The sequence below is a fragment of the Chelonia mydas genome, chromosome 2 (genome assembly GCF_015237465.2).
Source record: "Chelonia mydas isolate rCheMyd1 chromosome 2, rCheMyd1.pri.v2, whole genome shotgun sequence".
Taxonomy (NCBI): Eukaryota; Metazoa; Chordata; order Testudines; family Cheloniidae; genus Chelonia; species Chelonia mydas.
The window spans coordinates 198,376,353-198,402,258 of record NC_057850.1 but is presented as its reverse complement, the minus strand read 5'-3'; the positions used below and the strand labels follow the sequence as shown (position 1 = coordinate 198,402,258).

The 25,906-nt window shown below is 42.7% G+C and overlaps 1 protein-coding gene across 4 annotated transcripts in view; it reads left to right on the top strand.

Moving 5' to 3' along the window:
* PLEKHA8 (pleckstrin homology domain containing A8) overlaps positions 1–13,822 on the top strand; it is a 43,356-nt gene extending 29,534 nt beyond the window's left edge. For 2 of the 4 annotated variants that reach the window (XM_007053271.4, XM_043541001.1), the window contains 7 exons: positions 94–262; positions 1,538–1,623; positions 2,030–2,088; positions 4,139–4,269; positions 4,946–5,016; positions 6,135–6,196; positions 7,198–13,822. In XM_007053271.4, coding sequence (XP_007053333.3) covers positions 94–262; positions 1,538–1,623; positions 2,030–2,088; positions 4,139–4,269; positions 4,946–5,016; positions 6,135–6,196; positions 7,198–7,395 — 776 coding nt within the window. In that variant the 3' untranslated portion in view covers positions 7,396–13,822. Of the gene's footprint in view, positions 1–93; positions 263–1,537; positions 1,624–2,029; positions 2,089–4,138; positions 4,270–4,945; positions 5,017–5,134; positions 5,284–5,781; positions 5,998–6,134; positions 6,197–7,197 lie in introns of those variants that run through there. The other 2 variants (XR_006288975.1, XM_043541002.1) reach the window with 2 other exon arrangements.
* Positions 13,823–25,906: the final 12,084 nt, after the last annotated feature.

Sequence of the window (25,906 nt, the reverse complement as noted above, 5' to 3'; positions counted from 1 at the left end):
GATAACAAGAGAAGAACTAGTCAGAGAATCTCATTCAAATTAGATAACTGGTATCATTCAGTAACTGAGGTTTCCTTTCTTTTTAAATGTCAGGTGATGAAGTTAAAGACGATGGAGAAAGCAAGGTGCTGCCCATAGAGGGCAACAGTGCTAACGAATCGCTGCAGTTGGCAATGGATTCCATAAGTGGACCGGCTCCATCACACTGTGGAGAAGGAAAAGAAGAGGATTTATCTACCTTCTTCAGTGTCATGAACATTAGGTAGTGTAGCTCCTGCATGCAGTAGATGAACAGTTGCTGGTATATTGAGACTATATGGTTAAAGCCCTTAATCAATTGAGTATTTGATCCATTCAATGGTGAAATTTACTTAAATAAATCCCAACAGAGATAATTTTGTACATCGTACTGTTTGTAGTAAATCTATAATACGTTTTGTAGTGCTAGAAGTTGGAACAAGGCAGTCTAATAGGTGAGTACTAGGGTTAAAGGTCCATCACTTAAATACTATTTTGTGTGATTTTTATACTCCCCACTCCCTAACTCACCCCCACCATCCTTGGGATGGTTCCTTTGCAAGAGTAACTGGCAGCAATACTTGCTGAACTTCTGAAAATTTGGTCAATTAATCACAAGTTGGAAAATTACTCTATTTAGAGTAATCTGTCTCTGCTAAATTGACTATGGGACTTTTCTAGGTTGAGAATTATTTTTCCTTGGTGTGATTAAGAGCCTGTTTCTGTACAGTCAAAATCACTGGGCTGCATTCACCAATAGCAAAAGCTGGCACAGTGCAACTGGTGTAAAAAGGATCTGGTTATGCTAGTGGCTCAGTGCATGTATAGTTTGCCATATTTAAATGAAGCGGGTTTCTCCATTGAAACTGTACAAAGATGCAGTAGTGTAAAATAGAATTCTCTAATGCTTAAGAGGTGTAGGAACAGGCTGAAACAATGATAATCCCTTATCCACCCCCAAATGCAGAATCTGAGATCGGGGCCCCATTGCACTGGGCACGGTACCTGCATGTAGTGAGACGAGCTTACAGTCGAAATAGCCAAGACACACAAGGAAGGATTATTTTCTCCATTTCACAGGTGGGGAACTGAGGAGCAAAAGCACATGACTAAGATCACATGGGAAATTTGGGTTCAATCTCTAGCATGGTACAAGTCTTTTAGTCCCAGTCCAGTGCATTAACCATAAGCTCATCCTTCTGTCCTCGCCATACAGGCATAATGTAAAATTTGCCCTTGTCAGTAAATGCATCTGAATCAAAGATCTGAATTCCAGCTTTTATACTTGTTTGTGAGCAAGCAAACAAGGCATATCTTGTCTTTGTGTATAAAACTTGTGATTTCCATTCAAGTGACATTCATGTCACTTACAGAACAAAACTCAGTATGTAGTTCTTGTGAAATATTGATTGCAGTGTGACCTCCTTCCAAAAAAGCAAACCCTTCTTCCATTGTTTGTGGGTAAGGTATGACAGGAGTATTTAATGTTTTTTCTTTGTGTTCATACTGGAATCTCCAGGTTTAGTGACATTGAACTCCAGGAGGGTGACGGCATACCCACAGAGGAATTTCTGCAATCGTGTTATGCAATAGTGCCAGTCTTGGGTAAGTGGTTACTTACCTTCACTACAGTTAGTGTCTGTAGCAGCTATGCCATGAATCCTTTTGGATTGCTGCCTAATAAGAGAAATGGCTGAGGTGTGACTCAGGCTCACAAAGATCATTCAATTCTTTAATCCTATTTGAGGATAAGGATATTGACTTCCTTTATAAAGTGCTTTAAGATCTATAGATAAAACATGCTATAAGAGCTAGGTCGTATTATTTTGGTGTCTTTAGCTCATGTACAGACTGGAGTTTTGGGTCCTGTAACGGAAGGAAGAAAAAGACTTTCATCTTTCTGTTTCTCCTTTTAACTATTCAGAAAAGCTTTTTGGTAGTAGGTGAAATAGATATTGCTGAGTCAAGAGTACTAAGAAACTGCTTTAAAATGTTGCCTTCTTTCTTCTAGACAAACTTGGACCCACAGTCTTTGCTCCTGTTAAAATGGATTTTGTAGGTAATATCAAGGTAATAGCCATTTCTAACACTGACTTTTCAACAAAACAAAACTTAAGATTAAACAGGGGCTGAAACACCCAAACAAATAGTGTATAAATGTAGATACCAGTTTCCTTAAGTCGGGGTGCGCAACCAAACTTTATGAACGATAATCCCATACTCAATCTACTGAATATCTTAAAATCATAGAAATTAGATAGGGCTTTTCTTTAGCAAGTCCACTATTCCACACTCCAGATAATGCAGGATTGGCCCCCAGTATATGTACTTAATAATAATTGTAATTTCTCCTCTTGTGATTTTAAATGATTCAAGGGGTGGGCTGCTGTCACTTCTGTTGGAAAACTATTCAGCATTCTTATAGATCTCACCATTAGAATAGGGTTTTCCCCTGATAATTCAACGTAACTTTTTACATTGCTTAGTTTCACCCCATTATTCCAAGTAATACATTCTTGTGCTACTCTAAAGAACTCCTTTCCCTCCTTGCCTCTTTCATCCTTTGGGTGCAATAGGTGGCTTGTTCCATCTTTAATACCTGAGAGTTTAAAAATATGTGTTTAAAACCATGAGGTAGGCAGAAATTGAGCTTACAAACTGCTGATCTCTAGTACTCACATGGTATCCATTACCCAGCTGGCTTGCTGTTACAGTTATGACTGTATATAGAAACACATAGTGACATCGGGTCTAATGCAATACAGTAACCCTTACAAAGGAAGTGTGTGGTGTGTTTGGAGCAGATGGAGGTGGGTCAGGCATGTGGAATATACAGTGGTGGGGTTGGTGTCTGGAGGTTTTTTAATATTTGCGTAACGCTCCTATTGGTCAGATCAAAATGCAGAAAGGGATGTTACACTGTGTACTGCAAGTACAGAATATTTTTTCAACACAGTCCAACTTTTGTGTGGAACCAGATTTTTTTTTTAAACTCCGTTTGAGTGATGGCCTGGTATAAACCATTCAGCATGCTAGAGTATAGCAGTTAATGAATATGATTGAAGTTGCTGTTTAGATTCTGTACTGATAGTGTTTTAATTAAAGGCCTCACTAACCACATCCGCTTTGTTAATGCTGTAGGCTGAAAAGAAACCTTGCATTTCCTTCCTCTAGCAGAAGCCAGCGAGTACATTGTGAGACCAGGTCCTCAGCTGACATAAATCAGCGTAGCTCTTTTGAAATCCGTGCTGGTTTACACCAGCTGACGAGCCACCTCTGAATCTGAACATTTTCTTTTGGCTCCAAGCTTGAAAAGGTTTTGAGTGCTACTCACAAGATGAAGGGAAAGAATATTTATCACTTAAAAAATTAAACACCTAATGGGGAATATCACTTATTTCAGGCTTCCAAAGAAATACTTTTTAAAAATGGAAAATAAATAGCTTCCTCGCGTACAACATTGTGCCTGCTTCTCTTCTACCACAGCACAGGGTCCTGCTGTAGCTACTAGCATTGAGCAAGTGCATAAAAAATATACAATTTAACAGAAAAGAATGCTATAGAAACCGAAAAGGACTGGGAAAGATCTGAGAGTGGAAAGGCAAAATATATCTCTAATATATACAACAAGAGCCTGTTAAGACAGTTGATTGTGTTGGCTTGTGTTTTTTTTTTTTTTACAAGGGTGGGTTATATGAAACAAGCTACATTTATAAAAAAATAAAACAAACATTCTGAGTCTCTTATAGAATCTGCTGCTCCAGCTGCCACTGTAATGATGCCTTAACCACGTTTTTCTTTTCCTTGAAGTGCTCAGAGCATGAACTTCCCTCTCTGAAAGTTGAGGTAACCATTCTTCCCGGGGAGAATGGACAGAACTCTCTTCATGGCCCGTCACTGCCTCTCCATATTTAAAATGACAGGGGGCTGTTGAACAAAGCAAGGCACTTTCCCCCTCAAATTTGGAGTCTACTACTCAGTGTACACTGCAAGGAATTAATCTGGGAACTGGAATTCCTTTTATGTGTGAAAGGCCTGGTAAATAGCTCTTGTGAGCCAGAATGTTTTTGTCATATCAAATGGAACCATGTAAAAGTATAAACTGTTGCCTTCTCTTCAGAAAATAAATCAGAAATATATAACCAACAGAGAAGAGTTCCACACTCTCCAGAAGATAGTGCTCCATGAAGTGAGTGCTGAGGTAGCACACGTTAGAAACTCTGCAACTGAGGCCCTTTTGTGGCTAAAAAGGTAACTGCCAAATGCCAAACCTTCAGTTTAATTGTAGGTGTTACGGTGTTACCCCGATCCCTTCACCAATGTAGATCGGGCTCAGGAAGCAATTCTTGCTAGTTTCTTTGCACACCTGAGTAGTCCAAACACACTGCGTTCAAATTTAACATCCCAGTTATGATCCCAGTATTGGGCATACCATGCACAAGGTCTAAATACCTACTTTTTCCTAGAGAAATAACTGAATAGTCTTCCTAGGTAACTCTTCCTGTCACGCCTCTGAGTCATCCAGAGGACCTAGGCTACAGCACATAAACTCTGACTTGGAGCACAGCCTGTCTGGGTGGTTGGGGAGTGGTGGCTGAAAGGGATTAGTAATGGATCCATCTCTTTACCTAGATGAAGAAAATGGCTAGTCAATATTGTGTTTTCTGTTACAAGTGAGGAGACTTCACTTGTGTTTTCTCCAGGCATTTCCACCGAGGCAACAAGACATGGACTCTGCTCACAGTGAGCAGTCTTCAGTAACGTCACATTTTGGCCAAAATGGTTTAAAGTTTTATGTGAAACAAATGAGTTTTTGAATGCATATGTAGGGATGTTACACACCCTTCTATTTCACTCAGCAATTTTGGGGGGCTGTCTGGTGATAAATACTTTGCCTTTTTTTTTCTTTTTGGTTTCTTCCTGACAGAGGCTTAAAGTTTTTGAAGGAATTTTTGACAGAAGTTAAGAATGGAGAAAAGAATATTCAAACAGCTCTGAGTAAGTGCCAATTGCTTTATTGTTCTTACTTTTTTATTTATATAATTGAGCTTTTTCTCCATTATTCAGGGTCTGGGTATTCTTCTCTTATTAATATTAAAATAAGTGTTCCCTGTAGCTTGCCTTCAAGAAATACCTTCTCTGAAAACTGTAATCTTGAGCCAGATACCCTATTTACAGATAACTACATTGTACGAGGCAAGTCTTTATTTGATGGGATTTTTCCCCAAAACTGTTTTTACATGTAGTTAAAAATGGGGGGGGGGAGGACATCACAAACGTATCTTAAAGGAAGCTAAAACTTTGTAAGAAACTTTATGCTTATATAAGGCTTTTCTTTACTGAGCCTCTTGGCATCCCTGTGAGGTAGGCACAATAAGTGCTGAATCTGTTCTATACATGGGAAAGCACAGAGCTTAAGATGTTAAACAGCTGGATGTGGGAGCTGCTGAAAGCTGAAATGACCGTACTAAGCACGTAGTATTTGCTCAGCCCCTGTGGAGAGGCTCTTCCCCATAGTATGGTGTGATTGGCACAGTGCTCAGCAGCTCACACTGAACGGAGTACTAGAGAGACTGAGAACCCTGGGGGTGAGGCATGGGCAGAGCTAGGGCTAATCAACAAAAATTGTACTTGCAAATAAATTGGTCTCCATTGACAGAGAGGATTTATTGGGTAACTTATTTGCCAAATCCTATTTGACCATCTGTAGAAATGGTCGGATAATGAAGAAACATACTGGTGAATAACTTTCTTTATTTGCAGCAAATTGTTAAAGCACTTTTCACGAAAAGAATGTCCAGCAAGTAATCCGAGCAGCTGTATCCAGGGGGGAGTATTCTCCCATGCCCTCCAGTGAATGCAGAGGATGTGTGGGGCAGCCATTTTTAGGCCTTTCGGTTACTGCTACTGCCAACCACTGGAGTAGTGGCTAACTCGCATGGGTTTAAGAGCTCCCATTGGAAGAAATTTGAGAGCAGGGTAAGATCTGAGAGCTGGCTGTTTACGCTGTGCAGAGGTGTAAGGAAAAAATCCTCTCACAGCCAGGTGGAAGTGAGCTGGAAGAAAATTTAAAAAATACTGTTGGGAACTTATTTTTTCTTTTCCTTTCTTTTAAGACAATGCTTATGGCAAGACCTTACGGCAGCATCACGGCTGGGTTGTGCGAGGGGTTTTTGCGGTAAGTGGCTAACATCTTAATTGCTGACTCAGCTAGTCAGAATCTTGGCTGCATTCACCTGTTAGTCCAGTCTTACGCTATGGTTGATACTTGATAAAATGTACTGAAATGTAAGTACCGAAAGAACTAACGGAGATGTTCACTTTGTCAGATCTCTGCCTCAGAGGCAAGGGTTGGGACTAGCATTTTAGGTTTAATGTTTGATTTTCACAGAGGAATCTATTTTTCTTTTAGTTTAAGAATTTTTGTCTGTGTTTAGATTTAGTCTAGAAATGTCTCTTGCCACACATCGTATAGGGTCTTTTCTAGGAAAATAAAAATAAAGTCAGAATATTTTAGAGTGCCTCATTAACAACATCTTTTCCTAATATTTTTAAATGCATTTCTGGAATGTAGTTCTGTCTCCTCAAGATGTTCTTTCCTCCAGTGCATGAAACATTAGAGTAGAGTGGGAGGGAAGACTGAAACGTAATAGTTGTGAAAACAAGACCCACTTTACTCAAATAGAGTAACCAAGGAAACAGGAAAAAGAAAAGGACAACTTGTGGCACCTTGGAGACTAACAAATTTATTTGATCATAAGGTTTCGTGAGCTACAGCCAAGCTAGCAGTGCCCCCTGGTGTCTGTTATAAATAGTATTGAAGAGACTATGTGAAGTCCCAGCCAGATGTAATAACAACACTTTTCATGACTAAGGGATAAGCAGCAAGATTTGGGGTAAAATTATTGGGAGAAAAAAAAAAAAGACTTAGACTTCCAAGTTTGAGTTCTTGAAAATTAGACGTAGGCTCCTTTTGAAAATGTACCCATGTTGGTTATTTTAATGTTTTTAAAGTCTAAATTAAAAAAAAAAAAATCATCACCACTTGTAGTCACAATATGTACAGGCACTTTCTAAAAATCAGGCCTCTGTAAAGTGTCTCATAATGGGGACACAAAAGTTGAAGTATCAAAAATCACTTTTCAAATCTGAGATTTTGAACTTCTATTCCTCTCCCAGTTAGCTTTAAGGGCAGCACCAACGTATGAAGACTTTGTGGCAGCACTGTCTGTGAAGAAGTGTGATAATCAGGAAGAAGCTTTTTATAATGCAATGCAGAGAGACCTCCACATTTACTTGCCAGCAATGGAAAAGCAGCTGAATATCTTGGACACTCTCTATGAAGTACATGGGTTGGAGTCGGATGAGGTGGTATAACCACAATGACACAGTACCTCAAAACTTCAGGCTCTGCGTTTGTTAACGAGCTTTTCTGAATACCGTTTCTCTTCATTGTATCTTTCCTTAGCATGGGAGGTGGAGGAATCGGTGTGCGTGTGTATTTTTAATCCTTGTTTGTGTTTAAATGCAGCGGTGCTTTTTCTTTGAAGGCTGCAACTGTCTGCATGGTGAATACCTTTGGGCTAAATAATTCTTCTTTTTACATGAATGTAACAGAGCAGAATTAGGCCTTCTCGCTCCAGTGCACACTACTGGCACCACAAGTGCGGAGGGGCAGCTTTGATGGGAGCACTGATGCTGTGCTGATGTCATCATTTTGCCCTCACCCTGTTCTGTGCCTGTCCATGTGCTGTGATGCTAGTCTCCATTTCACTGGTCTTCTGTCTGTCTGTCTGTGTTAGCGGAAGGGCAGAGCTAGTGGGAGCTGTGCTGCACTGATAGCAGAAGAGGGGGCAGTAGAACTCTCTACCTGATTAACTGAGTGGTCAGTCTGGTCCCATCTTGAGGTAAATTTTGGGTTGCATCCTTGTGTTTTATATAGTGACTTGATTTTACTCACAGCCCTGTTTTAAAAAATTTACAGTAAAGACTGTTACTGCAAGTGTTGCCTTGATGGCCCGGGTCCCTTGGCCTCCCCTAAGGGTCACCCTGTCACACTAGGCATGCTCTCCCTGTGCTGTCCTAGGTACTGTCCACCTCCTCACAGGTCCACGAAAACAGAGTTGTCTCTTTCAGTGTTAGTAGGCTCCTGCCTCATCCTGTTTTTGTGTCTGTGTGTGAGAAAGAGACAGACAGAAAAATAATCCTTAAATTCACTGTGATGCCAGCCTCGTTGCTGATGTCCCAGCAGGGGGAGGCCTCTACGTGGCAGAAGGAGAGAAGATTGTCAAGATGCATCACCTTGATCTTGTTACTAGTATCATGACTGCTTCCTTTGCCCTTGTGTGGTTAACAAGGCTTTAGTGCTAAGCGCTGGAGCTGTTAGTCCAGATCCTCAACAAATGTAAATTGGCAAAGCCCCATTGTTTCCACTGGAGCTGCACCCATCTACAGTAGCTGAAGATTGGTCCTGTTGTATTTATTCAGGTAACAGACAGAATAAACTTTTCAAAAGCCCCTAAGTCATTGAAAGTCAGTGGGATGTAGACTTGTAAGTGTCTAAGTCACATAGGTGCTTTTGAAAAGTTTGCCTGTAGCCTTCTTTTTAAAGGCCCTATTCAAAACCAAATCCCATAACTACTGCTGGGTATTGTGTGGTTTAAACACAACCAGCAATCTAACAAGTTATATAAAAATGCTTCTAGATTAGCATTTGGAGGGGATATGGGTGTTTGGTTTTGTTTTTTGGGGTTTATAAAAGGCTGGTTTTGAAATGAGTCAGTTCTAGGGGGAACTATAGTTCTTCCTAAAACCATCACACATTAGTGTAGCTATAAGTATATAATCCAAAAGTGTCTAGGTTTGACTGTGAATTAAGGATAGTGGGGATTTTTGCCATGCTTTCCTCCCACTGATATGAGTAAAAGAAACAGGTCCACTGGTACTGTTGGAGTCAAGAATTAATAGCTTTCCCTGTAGTTATTCAAATGATTAAAAAGTGAAATTTGACTTTGTGTAGAGGGCCAGCACAAGGTATTTGGACTATTTAGTCCCACTTCAGGGTTTAAGTAGATCTTTAGTGCATAGGACTTTTGCTGGCCTTCTGCATGGGGTGAATTTCACATTGTACATTAGAGAGAAGGGAGGAACACTTTAGAATGAAGGGCTTGGGAGAGTGGTGAGCCACGATAAATAGAGGAGAAAACAACTCTTCAGTGACATTTTGACATTTTTGTTGCCATCTCGCAGGAGAAATGCTTTTGCTTAGGTCCAGCAAATCAAGGATACCAAGAGGAATTCTAGTGATGTGCAATGCTCCCTGTGCCTGGATTCCTATAGAACAGGTTGTTTAAGCATAATTCCATGTTTGAAGCACAGCTATATACTTAGCGCTCAAACCATTCTATCCAGGGGATACTAAAAATTGCCAACTTTGAAGAAAGCACAAAACAGCTATAGGAAACTATAGACCAAAAACTTTAAATTTGGTGCCTGAAGGTAGACACCAAAAGCAATAGATAAATAGTAATTGGCTTGATTTTTCTCTTTTCTTTTCAGAGCTGTGGGTGCTGAGCCCCTTTGAAAATTGAGGCATTTTCTATTCATGCTTGCATATAGAATTGAATTTTTTTTTTTGGCCGGAGTTTGCTTCTGTTATTCCACTAGCTGCAGTACTAAGAATGAAGGCAGGTACCCTTGCGATTTACACATATAATTCTCTTTAGCATAAATGCTGAGTAATCCACACAAATGTCAATAGAACAACCCCAGGCCATGCCCCCCAGTAAGTGTTTTCTTCAGGGTTACAGCTAAGGTTCTTCACTGAGGTGATGTGGGGACGTTGTCTCATAACTCTCTTCAGGATGCTCTGAGAAGATAGTGATTGCACAAGTAGAGACTACATTTTCACACAGTGGAGGAAAGGACAGAGAGATCCTCTTTTATGAAGTAAATTTTAAAAGAAACGAATTGTGGAGTTAGAATGAATAAAAAGTAGAATTTTCTTTTGCTCTAAGCTTCTCTCATAGTGGGGGACAGTTCCCAGCATTCACATTTTTACCAGTGGGGAAAATCCAAACTTACCGGTGCAAAGAGGGAAAGGATTTTCATTTCTAAAGTAGAACCCCGTTCGTGACTTCATTTTAATTTTTTTAACTTCAGAACTGACATTTTCCTGCTTCTGATAGGCAGACAGACCAATAAGTTATTTTGCTTATGTGGGGCACGCTCCTCTTCCGAAGAGTTTCCTTGTCTCCATTCTTCCTTGCAGAATAAGCTCTTTTACTTGCAATTGCTGGTCAGGGGCTTTCTTGGGAAACAGTGACAAAACTGAATAACTATCCAGTATACCAGATTGCCAGCCATGGCCCAATATGTAGGCACTTGTTCTTTATAATTCCTAAATCAAAGGAATCTTCTTCTCTATTTTTCTGACTAACACCACTGATCATTTTGAAGTTCAGAGACAAGAATATGTTGTTTTTCCCAGAGTGGGTTGACACTTTAGTTTTAAAAGAATTTGTGCTTGCCTCACAGCCAAGCAACAAGCATGCATCTTGGAACTGATCTGACAGCTACAAGATTAAAATGTGGTTTTACTCCCACATGCTGATACTGTTAAAGCCGTTTTGCATACCTTACATGAACTGCTTTGATTTGTTAACCTTTATCAGTCTGAAGTTTTACATCTGTTTCCTTTAGAAATGCTTTCAGCTATTTCCTTTGTCTGGCAGTTGCATACTCTCAGGGATTCTACATAGCCATGGCAAAAATATAGTCGGCTTACAATACAAGGCTGCTTTTTGTGAGAAGTTGGTATAGTTCAGTTCAGAACCCCAGCAAAAAGTATGACACTAGCACAGACTATCCAATGCACATGTTTGCTAAGACGTGATAAACCCCAAAGCAATCTGATACAAATACTATAGAGAACAATAGCTGTCAGCATATTTTAATAAACGTTATATCTCTTTGTAATACAATGCCACTGGCATTAGAGCAGAGCTCCCCAATAATTCAAATAAACAGTTCTGCTTAGAAGTGGATGAGATTTTTTTTTATTTGATTTGATTTTTGCTGTTTTTCAAACAAACGTACTCTAACATCGTTTTCAATACTTTAAGACGCCATAATCAACAGTTGCATGTGGCTGCACCCTAGCATCAAGGCACCATGGGTATGCTCTGGTGAACTATTAATACTCAAGTGTTTAGAGGTATAAATTAATTAATGGATCACTGAAACATACCCAGGAGGCTCATCTTTATGTTATCGTATGGCCCTTAACTTTTAAAAGCAAAATTTTAAATTTGAAGTGCATTTTAAACAAGTGTTTGGTATTTTAAGGGCCATATGTTTTCACTCTTGGTAAAAGTAATTTATAGTAAATCAATAGTTTGGGCTACAGTACAGTCACTGTTTACATTACATTGAACATATTTCGTGGTTTACAAATTGTCAAACTTTTTTTTGTAGTTGCAAGATTTTATGTATTTAGATGTGCTGCTGTATTCTCCAGGTCAGGTCTAATGCTGTAGCTTATGCCTACATCGATACTGCACTTGACGGGTGTGTGGCCATTATAGAATACTTTTCTTTTTAAATAAGGGTTCCCCTCATTCAGTGGACTTCCTCCCCTCACTTGTGCTTCAAACTTCTGTTTGGTTTTTGCGAAAGGTGGTTAAAAGAACCCCGGGTTCCTATGAAGCTCTGTTACAAGCAATAGCCAAGCCCTTGCAGGGCTAAAAATTCCCATTCACCTGACCTCCCCGTCTCATGCCTGCTTTGCAGTTGGCTATGCTGCTTTCAGGCTACAGTGTCTCCTGTGCAGAGCTAAAATGGGGAGTTCGAAACAGCCACAGTGCCACTGTATTAAAGTGATTAAAAACAGAGACTTTGAAGATGGGCCCAAGCTCAGAGCTGGACAGCCAAGCGAAAGGGGGCTCGTGAAGAATGTGCTGCCTTTTTTGAAGTGTCTGTCCCTGGCTCTGCAGTGCTTTGCCAATCACAGTAAAACTCTGGGAAGTTTTAATTTGACCTTTGAAATCTAAATCCATACACTTTAGTAGTGACAGTTTCCAGCTCTTACTGGCAAAAGCACAGTTTCAAAGATAGGCTCACTTCTCTCCACTTGCCTGCAAAGTGCTGATAAGAAGGCAAGGTGAGACAGACAGCACAACTGAATCCAGGACCACCCTACCCTGAAAAAACTAAAAGCTTTTGGCTTCCATGTGGTCTCCAAGTGTATAAAAATCACTTGTGTAGTGGGGTAGCGTTGTGGGAGGGGATGGATTCCTAGCACACAAGTGAGACTATCCCGTGATAAGTCTGGAAGTACCCATGGTTCATGTGAGGGTTTAAACAGTGCTGTGAGATCAAAATGGCCAAACTAATGAACTTGAAAACGTGGACTTCGTTGTCTAGAGCAGTGGTCCCCAAACTGTGGGGCGCACTGCCCTAGGTGGGCGTGGAGGAACATTTGGTGGGCGGGGTACAGCAGGGATGGGAACACCACCCAGCGCTGCTCTGCCCCCTGCCACACCCTGCTACTGGCTCCCAGCCTGGGGGGGGCACGGCACCGTTAGATGGGAAGGTCACGAGGTAGAAAGTTTTGGGACCATTGGTCTAGAGTTTAATTTTGCCCCTGATTTAGGAAGGTCTTCCTGTTCAGGACTGCACTTAAAACGCATGTGTTTAACTTTAAGCACACATCTAAGGACTGTCCTGAACATGGATGGACTAAAGCATATGTTTAAGTGTTTTCCTGAATCAGGGTCTAAAACCAGTGTCAGTGTGTGTGTGTGTGTACGCACATTTCTGCGCGTGCCTGATTTAAGCACACAAATCCCCTATTGCATTAGAGTGCATACTTGCTCAAGATGTGGATGTTAGCTATTTTTAATATACTTATCTTATTCTATAACTAAAGGGACACCCCAGAAGCGCCAAAGGCTTATTAATTTTCCCTGTTTCAATATCCTGACTAGGTTTTTAGCTCTAAGCTTGTTTATCCTAATTAGTCTTAACATTCATGGGCCCATATTTGCTCTTTGACCCCTTTAAACAAAAATCACAACAATTTGAGGTTCCTATGTAGTGTTGTGTTTTATCATGTCTCCATGTAGTTACACTTAATTAGAGCAAGGAAATCACACTCAAGAATAAAATAACAAAACTGAAAAGTGAAGTGTTTTGCTTGTGCATTTTCCTTTCCCAGCTCCTTCATTTTTCCAAGGACATGTTGGACATTAATTTTATGAACATTAAACTAGGCTTATAGTGAGCATTGCTTAGATGTGTACTATTTAAGATGAGAGAAGGTATGTGGCCTTTTGTTTTACTTTGTCTTGACAGATGAACAAACCCCTCTGTGTTGTAAACACAATGATACTAGACCAAATGAAAGCAGGTCAGGCACCAACCTGCTTTCAATCTATGCTGATTCTCTCCACAGAATTATATTCCATACTTAAGATTTAGTTTTGTTGTTTGTTTTTGAGAAATGTTTGAAGAACTGTCAGATTTTTATATTTAGCGATAATAAACTTATTTTTAAATATGCCTATTTTAAAATCTCGTTTTCTCTGCATGGTTTCCTAAGAAGCTTTGTTTATAATTTTTATTTATTACTTGTAAATACGGTGGGGCTTAAGCTCCAGTCTTGGCTCCATTATTCTAGGCACTGTAATCGGTTCTGGTTAGTGGAAACAGCCTGTATGTATCTTTTTTTTTTTTTTTTTTTTTTTTATGAGAATGTTCATGCCAATGGAAACTGTTGGATTTATAATAAAAAATGATTTGCTAAGAGCTGAAGCCAGCAAATATTTGTGGCTTCCTGGGCCAGACAAGCTCCTGAAGACCATAGATATGGTCCATTTCCCAAAACATTACCCACTGTCTGCTAAGGTCATAAAACTGAGAGGAGTTTCTTCAGCTCCAGAGCTGGAGGAATTTCTGTGCATCATTCCTAGATACAGATGAAGACAAGTGTTGCCTGATTGTTAATTAGATATCCTTTAGCGTTTCCAGTTTAATATGCCATGGTTTGGCAGGGTTCCGCTGCCTCCAGATTGGCCAGAGAATTCTTGATAGAATGAGGACCCCTGTGTAAATGCAAGAGACACACTTAGGGAAGACCTTGTGAATCTGTGATACTTTCACTAGTACAACCAGCAATATCAGAAACCCTGCAACATAGCAAAGTAGACAGAGACAATACAAAATGTCCACCACTTGCATACTCACACTATCCTTTGCGGGAAACTGAAGTAGGTAACATAGATGATCAGCAAGTGGTCATCACTGTGGCATACTCAGGAAGATCCCAAATGCTTAGGCCTAGGTTGGCCCTTTTATTACAAGTTGCATGGTCACCATACATATTCATAACGGTGCTCAACCCCCTATCAGTATCAAGACTTCCTCATCCTAACAGATCAGGAGAGGAGGCACTCCCTTATCCTTCTGTGTGAGTTGAAGGACAATGGAAACCATTGGCTCAGCGAGCCAACTTGTCCTCCATGGCAGAGTTCAGGAGTGAAGATGCCTGAAATATGTCCCTTGCTAACAGGCATTTCTTCAGCTGGAGGGGTTTGGGAGAAGGAGAGAGAGAGACCGACACATGCCAGAAGAAACTGGTGAGTGCAGAGGTGACTGCCACATTCTGGAGTACATACAGGCCCAACCATCATGCACAGCCACATCTGAATGAGGGAGGAGAGAATTACACACTCTGAACCAAGCAGCAGTCTCACGTTCACAGCTAAAGGCTCTCAAATCTTTGGTGAGCCAACAACCACAGAGGCTGCTTCCTAATGAGGTAGGATCCCACAATAATTAGAGGCTTAGTCCTGCAGTGGTGTGCCACCATTACAGCTTCTGAGCACGGTGCCTTTTTACTCATGGCAAAGTGAAGGCTCAGGCGCTGCATGCTGATGGGCCAACAAGAGTATTGTACCACAAGAACTAAGCAGCTGGCTGTCAATGGTGGGTTCAGGGGAGCTGCCAGAAATGTTTCCGTGTTTTGGGCTGACCTTCCAGGACCACTTTTGCCATCTCTCCAAAGGTTAACTCTCCCACACGCTCAAGTAAGGCAGTGCCTCCAGGATGGCAGAGGAAGGGGCTTGCAAATCACAAAATCAGCTGCTATGCCATCATTTCAGTATCGTGTGCATGCAAACTACTGTGCCCTGACCATAACCTGTCTTCCAGCCCATCCCCTGCATTCCCACTTCCTCCCACCCAACCCCTGCTTACCAGTGCTCACCCAGTGTGAGTTAAAAGAATGCTTGCATGGCAGATTTCTTCATAGTAGGGGGCCCTCCCTACTTTTAGTGGGATGGGTGGGAAAAGGTTATATTGAGTTCACAAGCTCTCAGCAATCTGCAGGACCAAGTGGATTCTGTATACTTCATAATCCAAAAAGCTGGCAAATAATGTCCTAGCATCTGCTGTGAAAATGTCCAGTGATGGAGTGGTGGGTTGTCCTGTTGTATCAACCATGCTGTCAGCTGTTACAGTAAATCAGATATATTTTAAGAAATGGTGGAGTTTTTCCCCCTGATAACGCACATTATTTGTACCTTAACTTTTCAAACTGTTTTGAAAACCAAGGTGGGAGGTCCTGTTTTTATTAGTGTTTCTGACTGACCACAGAACACTGTACATGTTGTTGTTTTTACACAGGTGAAGTTGTTCCCAGGTATTGTGCAGCACATACTGCTGGAGAGTGTGCATGAGCTTCCCTCTCTGTTAGGCTAGATTCACGAAAGGATTTAGGCTCCAAACTGCTGCTTTAGGCACCTACGTCCAATGTTTAGGTTCCACTGCCGTTCAGCTGCCTCCCAAGACTGTAGGCACCTGAGTTTCTGCTGGTGAGCATGCACAAATCCCCTAACTCCTAACTCGATCCCTAAGAACAGCAGGGATATCAAATTAGGTAGCTCTCCTTCTTCCCTCACACCTACCTCTGCAGGGCCCAGTGGGGCCAGAGTGCTCAGAGCATGTGTAATCTGCACAAAAGGCAGCTAGCTGTGGGTCCTTTTATAGCCAATAGTCCAGTGGTTAGAGCACTAGCTGGGCTATGGGAGACCCAGGTTTGAATACCCATTCTGCCTGATTTGGGTCAGGTACAGGTCTCCCACATTTTAGCTGAGTGTCCTACCAGCAGCTTCTTGGCTGCTCTGGGGTAGGCCTCTCAATCTCGCCTCTTGAAAGGGTGCCACTGTGCTTGTGCATACTCCTTGGAGCAGGGACTTGACCCTGGCTTTTCTATATCCCTGGTGACTGCCCTACCCACTGCGGTGCAGAGTCAATCTCTTGCTTACTCCCCCTCCCCGCCCCCTCCCCCCACTGGCCCAGTGAATATTTAATTATTTATACAAAGTGGAACAGCATCAATGGGAGAGATGGTGAGAGACCCACCCCAGAATTCCACATCGCCTGGTGGCCAGGGCACTCAAGGGGAACGTGGGAGACTTGGATCCAAGTCTGTGCCCCAAGTCATACAGATCAGTGACTTGAAAGTACGTCACCGACATGTGAGTGAGTGCCCTGGCCATTGGCTACGGTGGGGTGGGGTGTGCCTCAGTCTCTCCCTGGCTCTTTTTTGGTGAGAAAGGAGTGGCCTGTTTTAGGCACTTAGCACTAAGAGAGGGTGTAAGGTAGGCACCTCCTTCCAGCCTGCCAGACAGGTGCCCAAGCCCCTCCCCTCTGCATGGAGATAGTAGCTGAATTTGTGTTTGTGGATGAGACTACCCAGAGATAAGGTGTGGACCTTGCACTTGCCATTAATACATCAACAGAGTGTATTAAATAAGACAGGGGACAATCACTTAATAGGTAGTCTGTATTTTTTTCTAACTTTTGGTAATTGGACTGCATAATTGTAAAACTTTTTAAACAATCACATTTAAGGTCCCATCCTTTTGTGTTATGCAGCTGCTTTTAAAGGTTTCCTGTATAGTTTTGGCCAGCTTTTAACTAAAGCTTATTTTTAGCTGATTTTGCTAATCCCGTGGATGGTAGTTTAAGACAAGTGTCAGTGCAGTTTGGCTCAGATTAGTCTATTTTGGATTAGTCTGTACCATAGTATTCCAGCCACTCTTCTGCTCTTTCCTTCTTCCTCCCCACAGCCATTGCCTCACAAAATCTTTCACAATGTATGGCCTGACTTTCGGTGGTGCTGAGCACCCATTTCTTGAATTAAAATCTAATAACTGATTTTTGTTTGGTCATTTTTGGTTTTACTCAGTGGTAGCCCACAGCGCTGAAAGCTTCGTATGGAACAGTAGGAGGAGCTGGCTTAGAGGCAGGAAATAAGTGTTTCTGTTTAAAGGTGAATTTTCAGAGTTCGCTAAAAAGCAGAGTCAGAAATAGAGAGCCTCAAACATTGAGGGTCCAGGATAGAATATGAGGTGCACATTTGGGATCATTTGGTAAAAGATTTCCCATGATAGAGCCCTACAAAATGACCTGTTTTTAAAATGCCCTCCTGCTTCCAGCACCTACCTGTTTCCTGACTCATTCCTCACAGTCCTCCCCTCTTTGGATCCAACAGTTACCTACTTCCCCAATCCCCTCCATTCCCTCCCACTGTCCTAGGCCTTGTGGCTACCTCTCAAGGCAGGGACTAGTCTTCTTGCAATTGAGGGGAATCTCTTCCCACCCTGTGAAGTAAAGCAAGGTAATTCCATCTCCACCTCTCCCCATTGTCCTTGGGAGGGTAAGGCTGAGCCCCCTTGCTTCCCCCTTTCTCGCTGTTCTACCTGGGCACATTGTTACAGGGGAGCATTTAGGTATACCTCCCTCAACAATGCCTGAACACGGCTCCCTTACCAGCCAGCAGCTGCTTGGAGCCGTGCTGCCCTCAGTGCTCAGACTCTATCATCACCTGCTTTGCCTGCAACCCTGGGCTTCCCCTCCTCCTGGGGGCATGACTGCTTCTCCTGATCAGGAGTAAGGGGGATTTAAAATTCCAGCATCTCGCTCTGCTTCCCAAAACCTAGCTGATGGCTTCCTGCGAGAGAGCAGCAGGAGCATGGCGCACACAAAGGTAGGGGGAACCAACTGACTTGTGCAGGTCCCTGGGGGACATTCCTTGTCAAAAGGTGCTTTGTATTATTGGGAGTGTGCCTGGAGCAGGTGGCAAGATCTTGCTTGCAATAAGTTTGCAGGAGATGGCAGTACTGTCACACACAGTGTGGGTAGGCAGGGGGAGCTCAAAAATCAGGAAGCAGACTAGAAACCATCATTTAGTCTTCTTAAAGAACCTCATGGTTTTTAGGTCAATGTTATGAATGTCTGGGACCCTGCACTATTTAACATTTTTATCAGTGACCTGGGAAAGAATATAAAATCAGCACTGATATAGCTTGCAGATGACACAAAAATTGGGGGAGTGATCACTGATATAGAGTGATCTGGATCGCTTAGTAAGCTGGGCACAGGCAAACAATATGCTTTTGAATACAGCTAAATGTAAATGTATACATCTAGGGCCAAAGAACAAAGTGCCTGTGAGTAGGCCATACTTATAGGAGGAGGGACTCTATCTTGGGAAGCATTGACTCTAAAAAAAGATTTGGTGAGTCATGCTGAATAATCAGCTGAACATGAGCTCCTAGTGTGACACTGTGGCCAAAGGGCTAATGCCATCCTGGGGTGAGTAAACAAGGGCATCTTGAGTAGGAGTAAAGAGGTAACTTTACCTCTGTATTTGGCACAGGTACCTCTGTACCCCTGCTGCTGCAATAGTGTGTCCAGTTCTAGTGCCTACAATTCAAGAAGGAGGTTAATAAATTGGAGAGGGTTCAGAGAATATCCACAAGTATAATTAAAGCATTGCAACTAATGCATTGTTGTGATAGACTCAAAGAGACAGTTAAGGGGCAACTTGATTACAGTCTGTAGGTACCTAAACAAATATTTCATAATGAGCTCTTCAGTTTATCAGCAAAAAGTATGACATGACCTAATGGCTAGAAGTTAAACAAATTCAGACTGGAAAAAGATGTACATTTTTAACAGTGAGGGTGATTAACCATTGGAACAATTTACCAAAGGTTGTGGTGGATTCGCCATCACTGGCAATTTTAAAATCAAGATTGGATGTTTTTCTAAAAGATCTGCTCTCGGAATTATTTGGAGGGAAGGGCTGCAGCCTGTGTTATACAGGACGTCAGACTAGATAATTACAATTGTCCTTTCTGGCTTTGGAATCTATGATTTTAGAATTTTGGTGATTGGCAATACTGCAATTAGGTTGAGGGAGGTATAAGGTACTCTGAGCTCCCTGAGTGACTCACGGCAGGGAAAGAAGGGGCAGAGCTAAGGTTATTGGTGGGGCATGGCATGGGAGACATTACCTCAACTGTGCATTTCCTGGTCTTCTAACATTTACATTTTATTTCACTGAGTGTATTTCCTGGTTTTCAGAGGTTTCAGTTTTCAGCTGCTAACTTCCATGTTCTGGAAGGATAGGAGGCACTAAGCAGCCTTCACTCTTCTTCACCAAAGCTTTTTGTTAGTGAATGTACATGAGACAAGATGCCACAAGTACCTGTAATAGACCATGGGAATGGGAGAGGAAGGGCAAGAGCAACAATAATAGAGATACTTGGTACGTATACTAGTGATGCGGCAATGAGCAGATCTCTAGGTAATGTCACTATTATCCACTTCAGAAATTCTAGCACCTTCTTTTGAAGCATCTGAGGACCACACACAGAGATAGAATACTAGATTACATGGCCTACCAGTCTGCCCTAGTATGTAAATTCCCATGTTTCAGCGATCCTATGTATGGGCAGCCCTGCTGATTTTTACAAATATAAAAACCATTATAATTATTCCCCCCCCGACACGTACAAAGACATCCATTTAAAAATGGCATCACATCTGTTTAGCTTTTTAACTAGCATTAAATGTTTAAAGATATTTAATTATCCCAGTTTCTCAGGTGAGACTGGGACTGAAGATACAATTGCAACAGCGAATTCATTTTCAGCATCCAAATCAAAGTTGGAATAAGCAGTTTTAACAACGTGAAAGTGTCCATGTCCTCTTGAGAGATATCACCTGACTCAAAAATCTGTGTGCGGTGCAGCTGCATCACAAACAGTTGTTCCTCACATTTCCTCTCTAGGAATAAAAAGAGCTCATGACTGAGGCCTGCAGGGGAACACACAGCAAGCTGTTCTCAGGGCTGCTGCACGATCACTGCTACAATGTTTTCATATGCCAAATATCATAGAATCATAGGAATGGAATGGATCTCAGTAGGTCATTTAGTCCAGTCCCCTGCATTGAGGCAGGACTAAGTGTTATATATGTGAGCTAACACGTCAAAGAACAGCGGTTCAAAATTAGAAGTAATCCTGATTTTTTACCAGCGTGGGCATTGGATGAACCCCCACCTTTGGTTAGGCTAGCCCCCTTCCCCCTAAAGCTCCCCCCAACAGCCCCTCCTTTCCTGCGTGGCTGGAGCCCTGAGTCCCCCGTGGCCCAAGCCACCCCAGCTGCACCTGCCCGAGCCGCCCCAGGCTGTGCTGGCTGGCCCAACCCCCAGGCCAGCCCGACCCGACCCCCGGGCCAGCCTGACCTGGCCCCTGAGCTGCCCCAGGCCCTGCTGGCAGACCCGACTCCTAAGTCACCCCGGGCCACGCCAGCTGGCCTGACCCCCTCTGGCCAGGCCGTGACGGCTGGCCCAACCCTCGCCAGCCAGCTCGAGCCACCCCAGGCCAGCCCGAGCACTGGCTACCCTAGCCCCTGGCCACCAGCCAAGCTCCAAACTCCAGGCCACAGCTCAAGCTGAGCCCCCGTCAACTTCAGGGCAGGGAGGTGGGGGGCAGAGCATGGGCAAGGCTACAGCCTTAGCCTTCTGTGGCTTATGGTACCTGCCACGCCAGCCAGCTAATTCTGTATTATCTCACTTTACAATTAAAACATCTCATCCTGCTTTTGTGCAGAAACAAAGCAGAAAGAATACACTGTATGCAGGAGGAAGATACTTATATGGGCTGAGATCTTATCTGCTAGTATGAGTCACTGCAGTCACCTCTATAAAAATGTTCTCTCTGGCTGAACTCCTACTGTAAACTTAATAAGGGATGCAGGCTGTGCTGTATCAAAATGTTTTATTGTATAAAATGGCCTTAAGAATTAACTAATGGGTATAACCCTTGCTCCACCAAGGCCCAAACATGAGATCAAGAACCAGAGTGAGGGAAGCAAAAGTGAAGGAAGCTTTTCAAAAATGTGGAATTAATTTATTTAGCAAGCCTAACACTTTCTGTAACCTCAGTAATAACGCCACAGCATTTCAGGTGTAGGTTTGTAACAATGGAAGAGCTTTAATGCCGGATTTGTGCTGCAAGAAAATAGATTTTGGTCTGAGATGAAGAATGAGGGTCAGTGGAAATGGCTGTCACTTATATAGTATTAATCCAAACACAAAAATACTGCATGGGAGGCAACCTGGCTTCCTTTTAAAATATGCACAATTGTCTAATGCATGGCAGAGCCCACATCCACAAAAGCAAAACTTCAAGATAAATTTACCATAGCTGTAAGTACTTCTGGTTAAGAACTTGTTGCAGGTACAGGATCATGAATAAGCTGAAGCAAGGGAGAGAGAGGAAAAAATAAATACATATGTTAAACACCATTGCACCCACTGCAGCTTTTACAGTGTCTTTGTGGAGTTCATTATTTAAAAGGTCCTGGGTTTTGACAGAAACTTTTTCAAAGGTTTTTTTCCCTGAAGAAACTGGGCACCACTGCTCGAAAAAACCAAAACACAAACAAACAAATTAAAGTGCTAAATTTATAGGGGGACGTGGGGGCTGGGTATGTATGGCAGATAAACTGGGAAACCTAAAGAGGAGCTGTTAGAAACTCAGCAATGATATTTTTCTTTAAATTACTCTTCTGGAGTTTCTTCCTTGTTTCTCTTTTCTGGGGCCAAGCTGAGCTGAGGGACTTTATCTTTAGGTAGAAAGTCCATGAAAGCCCCATGACACCAAAAGTTTGAGTGATACAGAAACACAGAGTGCAAATGTGAGCTACTTGTTGTCCCTTTGGACTGGTTGAAAACGTTGCTCTGTTGTTCATGCTGGGCTGCACGGCAGGGCACCCTTTACCAGCCCGTGGGAATGCAAACAGCTACTGAAATTCAGATTTTTACAAAAATCAGACCCTTAACCTGTAGTTCAAAACTACAACCAAGGCACAAGCACTGAATGCCCTCTTGGTCTGTTAACTCTTTGCTCTTTCTCTAACCACAGTTTTAGGGAGGTAAGTTATCTTTGAATATTTGCCGTTCTCCGAACTGGCTGGGTAAGGGAAGACTCAGGCATAGATGTTGAAGAAAAAAAACAGGGAGCAGGGAAAAGTGCACTAAATCAGACATTTACATTTATATCTTTTCGTTATCCACATTCAGTCCCACATGTTGCCACACCTGATTAATACAAACTTTTCTTTTTTCTGTTTAGTAGTTTGAGAAATTTTGACCCAACTAGCTGTTAAGAGTTATGTTTAAGAGTCATAGAATATCAGGGTTGGAAGGGACCTCAGGAGGTCATCTAGTCCAATCCCCTGCTCAAAGCAGGACCAATCCCCAGCTAAATCATCCCAGCCAGGGCTTTGTCAAGCCTGACCTTAATATACTTAAATGCAGGGTTGGAATAACAAAGACAGTAAAGGTGTGTCTCATTGAATAGAAATATGCACAGTCCTGGGAACCCCTTCTCAGACACCTCTATGGCTCAGGTCCCAGAGATGCTGAATGCCACAGCACCCATTGAAGTCAGTGCAGGATCCAGGCCAGAGTTTGTGGACTGGGGAGCAAGGCTTTCTCAAGGCCCTTTTATTAAAGATCTCTTACATCTTCCCTAACCTCCACCCTTAGCAACAGGCTCCACCTTGCTTTGCTGCTGTTCTGGCTTGCAGGGCAGGCTAAGGTTTCTCTGGGATCTATTGATACCCCTCATACTCCTCTGGTAAGGGGTCACTACCGATGCAAGAGCTTCTCCTGCAGCAGCTGGAATGGAGATCAGTGACTCTCTCCAGTACTCCAAGCCCCAGTTACCAAGTAACAGTTTAGACTCAGCTCCCCTGCTCAATCACCATGCAAGCTAGCACAGTCCTAACTCTAAGGAAACAGATACGTTCAGCTGCTTCTAGAGAGATGTATCTGTGTGTCTGCTTGGGGAGAATACCGGCAGCTATGCCAGGGAGGGAACAGTTGAGTATATTGAGATGCAAATAAATGTGAAGTGTATTGATGCATTTTGTATTGATCTGTCTTCCTGTTGGGGCTACAGCTCTCTGACTATGGCTTTCAGCCAAGATTATTCCAATTAATTTAGCATCTGTTTCCAGTGTTGATATTGTCAGCTCATCTGTAATCTTCAGAGACCAGACATGCCTCACATAGTTTCCTATAGGTCAGAGTTTTCCACTTGGTTTTTGCTTAACAGCTGGTACCCAACCTCCTTCCTGCAACTGAGAAGCTGTTCATCATTGTGCCATTGTCTCTTCACCATGGCTTACTTACAGTGCTTTCTCTGTAACCCGATATTTGAGCAGCAGGCTCAGGGATACAACACCCTGCTGAACTTGACACGTAACAACATCTCCTGCACATCATGTGGCAACTGAATTTCCTGAATGCAATGAAGCATCAAGACTAAAAAAGAAGCTGAAGAGGGTGAATTGATCTGTTGACCTACCGAAAGGCATAGGCATACACCGTGTATATGCAGAGGTATCCAGACAAAAACTTCATTCCAATCATTGTGACTGTAATAAATTACAGTCATTCCAAATCTTGTAGTCATCATAAGTAACAACAGGTAAGCTCTGTGGCTCTTCCAGGCAGTAAGCTTACGAATGCTGCATGCCATTGCATAGAAGTTATTGTCCTCCTGGAGAAGAAATTAAAACCAAAATTGAGACCTTTAAAAGCCATGGCCAAAATGTTCAAAACTTGGGTGCCTAAAGTTAGTCTCCTGAATCCAAGTTCAGACCCCTAAGTATACATGGTCTGATTTTCGGAAGCCCGGTGTATTCACAAATCCTACTGAAATTGATGGGAGCTGCAGGGCCTTAGTGTGGCTGCAGCCACATGCAGTATCTTTGGGGAACATATTGTATTAAGTTTATAAATTGTTTGTATATCACTGTGGGCCTCTGACTGTTTTCTGCTCCAGGGGGCGGGTTACCACAACTCCTCCAGGAACTAAAAACAATGGGCGCTGATTAAGGCAAGTTGCTGGAGCTGTTAGCCCCAGAAAGGTACCACCTCCTGGGGTGACTTGCATATACTGGTTCAAACTGGCTTTTCAGAGACCAACAGACAAAGAAAGTGCTTTTGGTATAAAAAGGTCTGCATTTAAATTGACGTAGGGCCTTCCTTTGATTCAACAAACAGACAGGACCTTCTCTGTAAGGCGGGGCCCAACCTTTGCAGAGGGTGGGAAAGGCTTACTAGAGCCCCATAAGATTGATGGGTGACCTCTGGTAAGCTGAAGGCATGTGTATTGATTTTATATGTTTTTTTCTGTGATGCTTTTGCCATAAGAATAAATGTATTTTGCTTTCTGGTTGGTAATTGGAATGCACTGTTGTAGCCCCTGGAGAAAGAGTTAACAGCAGGTGCTGGATCCCAGTAAGAGCTGCTGGAGAAATCACAGGGCGGTACAAAGAGACTGTATGCCTAAACCCCTCTCTGGAGGGAGAAAGACACAGATCTCCACCCAGATGAAGGCTGGGAGCCTGAAACCTGAAGCGAGTGTCCTTGAGGGACAACAGTGGGGGAATACAGGTGCAGTTATCCCTGAAACAGTGACAAACATGGTGGTAGTCTGTGCGATCTGTGACAGCAGGGAATTGTCAGTAAGTGAAAGCAGTAAGACAGCGGTGAAAGCAAGCACTGTAGAAGGGCAAGGCATGGTAGAGAAAACATATAAAAACAATAAACGTCCCAATACTCATGCTAACAGTTTACTGGAGGTCACCCATCACTCTTATGGGGCCCTAGTGAGCCAAAGTCTTTCGAGTTTTTCCACAAGTGTTGGGCTCCCCTCATAGACAGAAGGTCCTGTCCATTTGTTGAATCAAAGAAAGGCTCTGTGTCAGTTTAAATTCAGCCTTTTTATACCAAAGCCCTTTCTTTGTCTGCTTATCTCTGACAACCCAGTTTGAACCGGTATATGCAAGTTTCACCAGAGTGGGTAACCTTTCTGTGGTTGGCTACAATGTCAACAATTTGCCTTAATCAGTGCCCACTGATTTTAGTTCCCGGAGGAGCTGTGGTCACCCTCCACATGGAGTAGAATACAATCATTGGCCCACAATGATACTTAAACCATTCACAAACTTAATCAGTGGTGCCTGTTTAATGCTGACAGACCCTGGTTGCCAGAGGGCGGGATCAAACTGGGGACCTGTGGAGCTAAGTGCATGAGCCTCTACCTCATGAGCTAAAAGCCAAATGGCTGTAGAGGAGACTCAATTATTCTCTCTAGGTGGTCTCAGTGTCACTAGATGGGACAGAACACCGCACCCAGAAGGTGTGTGGGTTACATACTTCCCCTAGCTGAGGAAGCATGTCTCAAGCTTCAGAGTCTTCCCAGTTGAAATCCACGATGAGCCCCCACTTGTAATGCTAACAGGCCCTGGTCATTGGCAGGCAGGATTGAACTGGGAACCTCTGGAGCTACCTCATGAGCTAAAGGCCAGCTGCCTGTTAGCTGAGGCTGTATAGCAGACTCATTTATTCTCTCTCGCTAAGTGGTCTCAGTGCCACTAGATGGGACAGAGCACCATACCCAGAAGGTATGTGGATTACACCTGCAACTGTACTCACCGTACTCATCATGGTGTG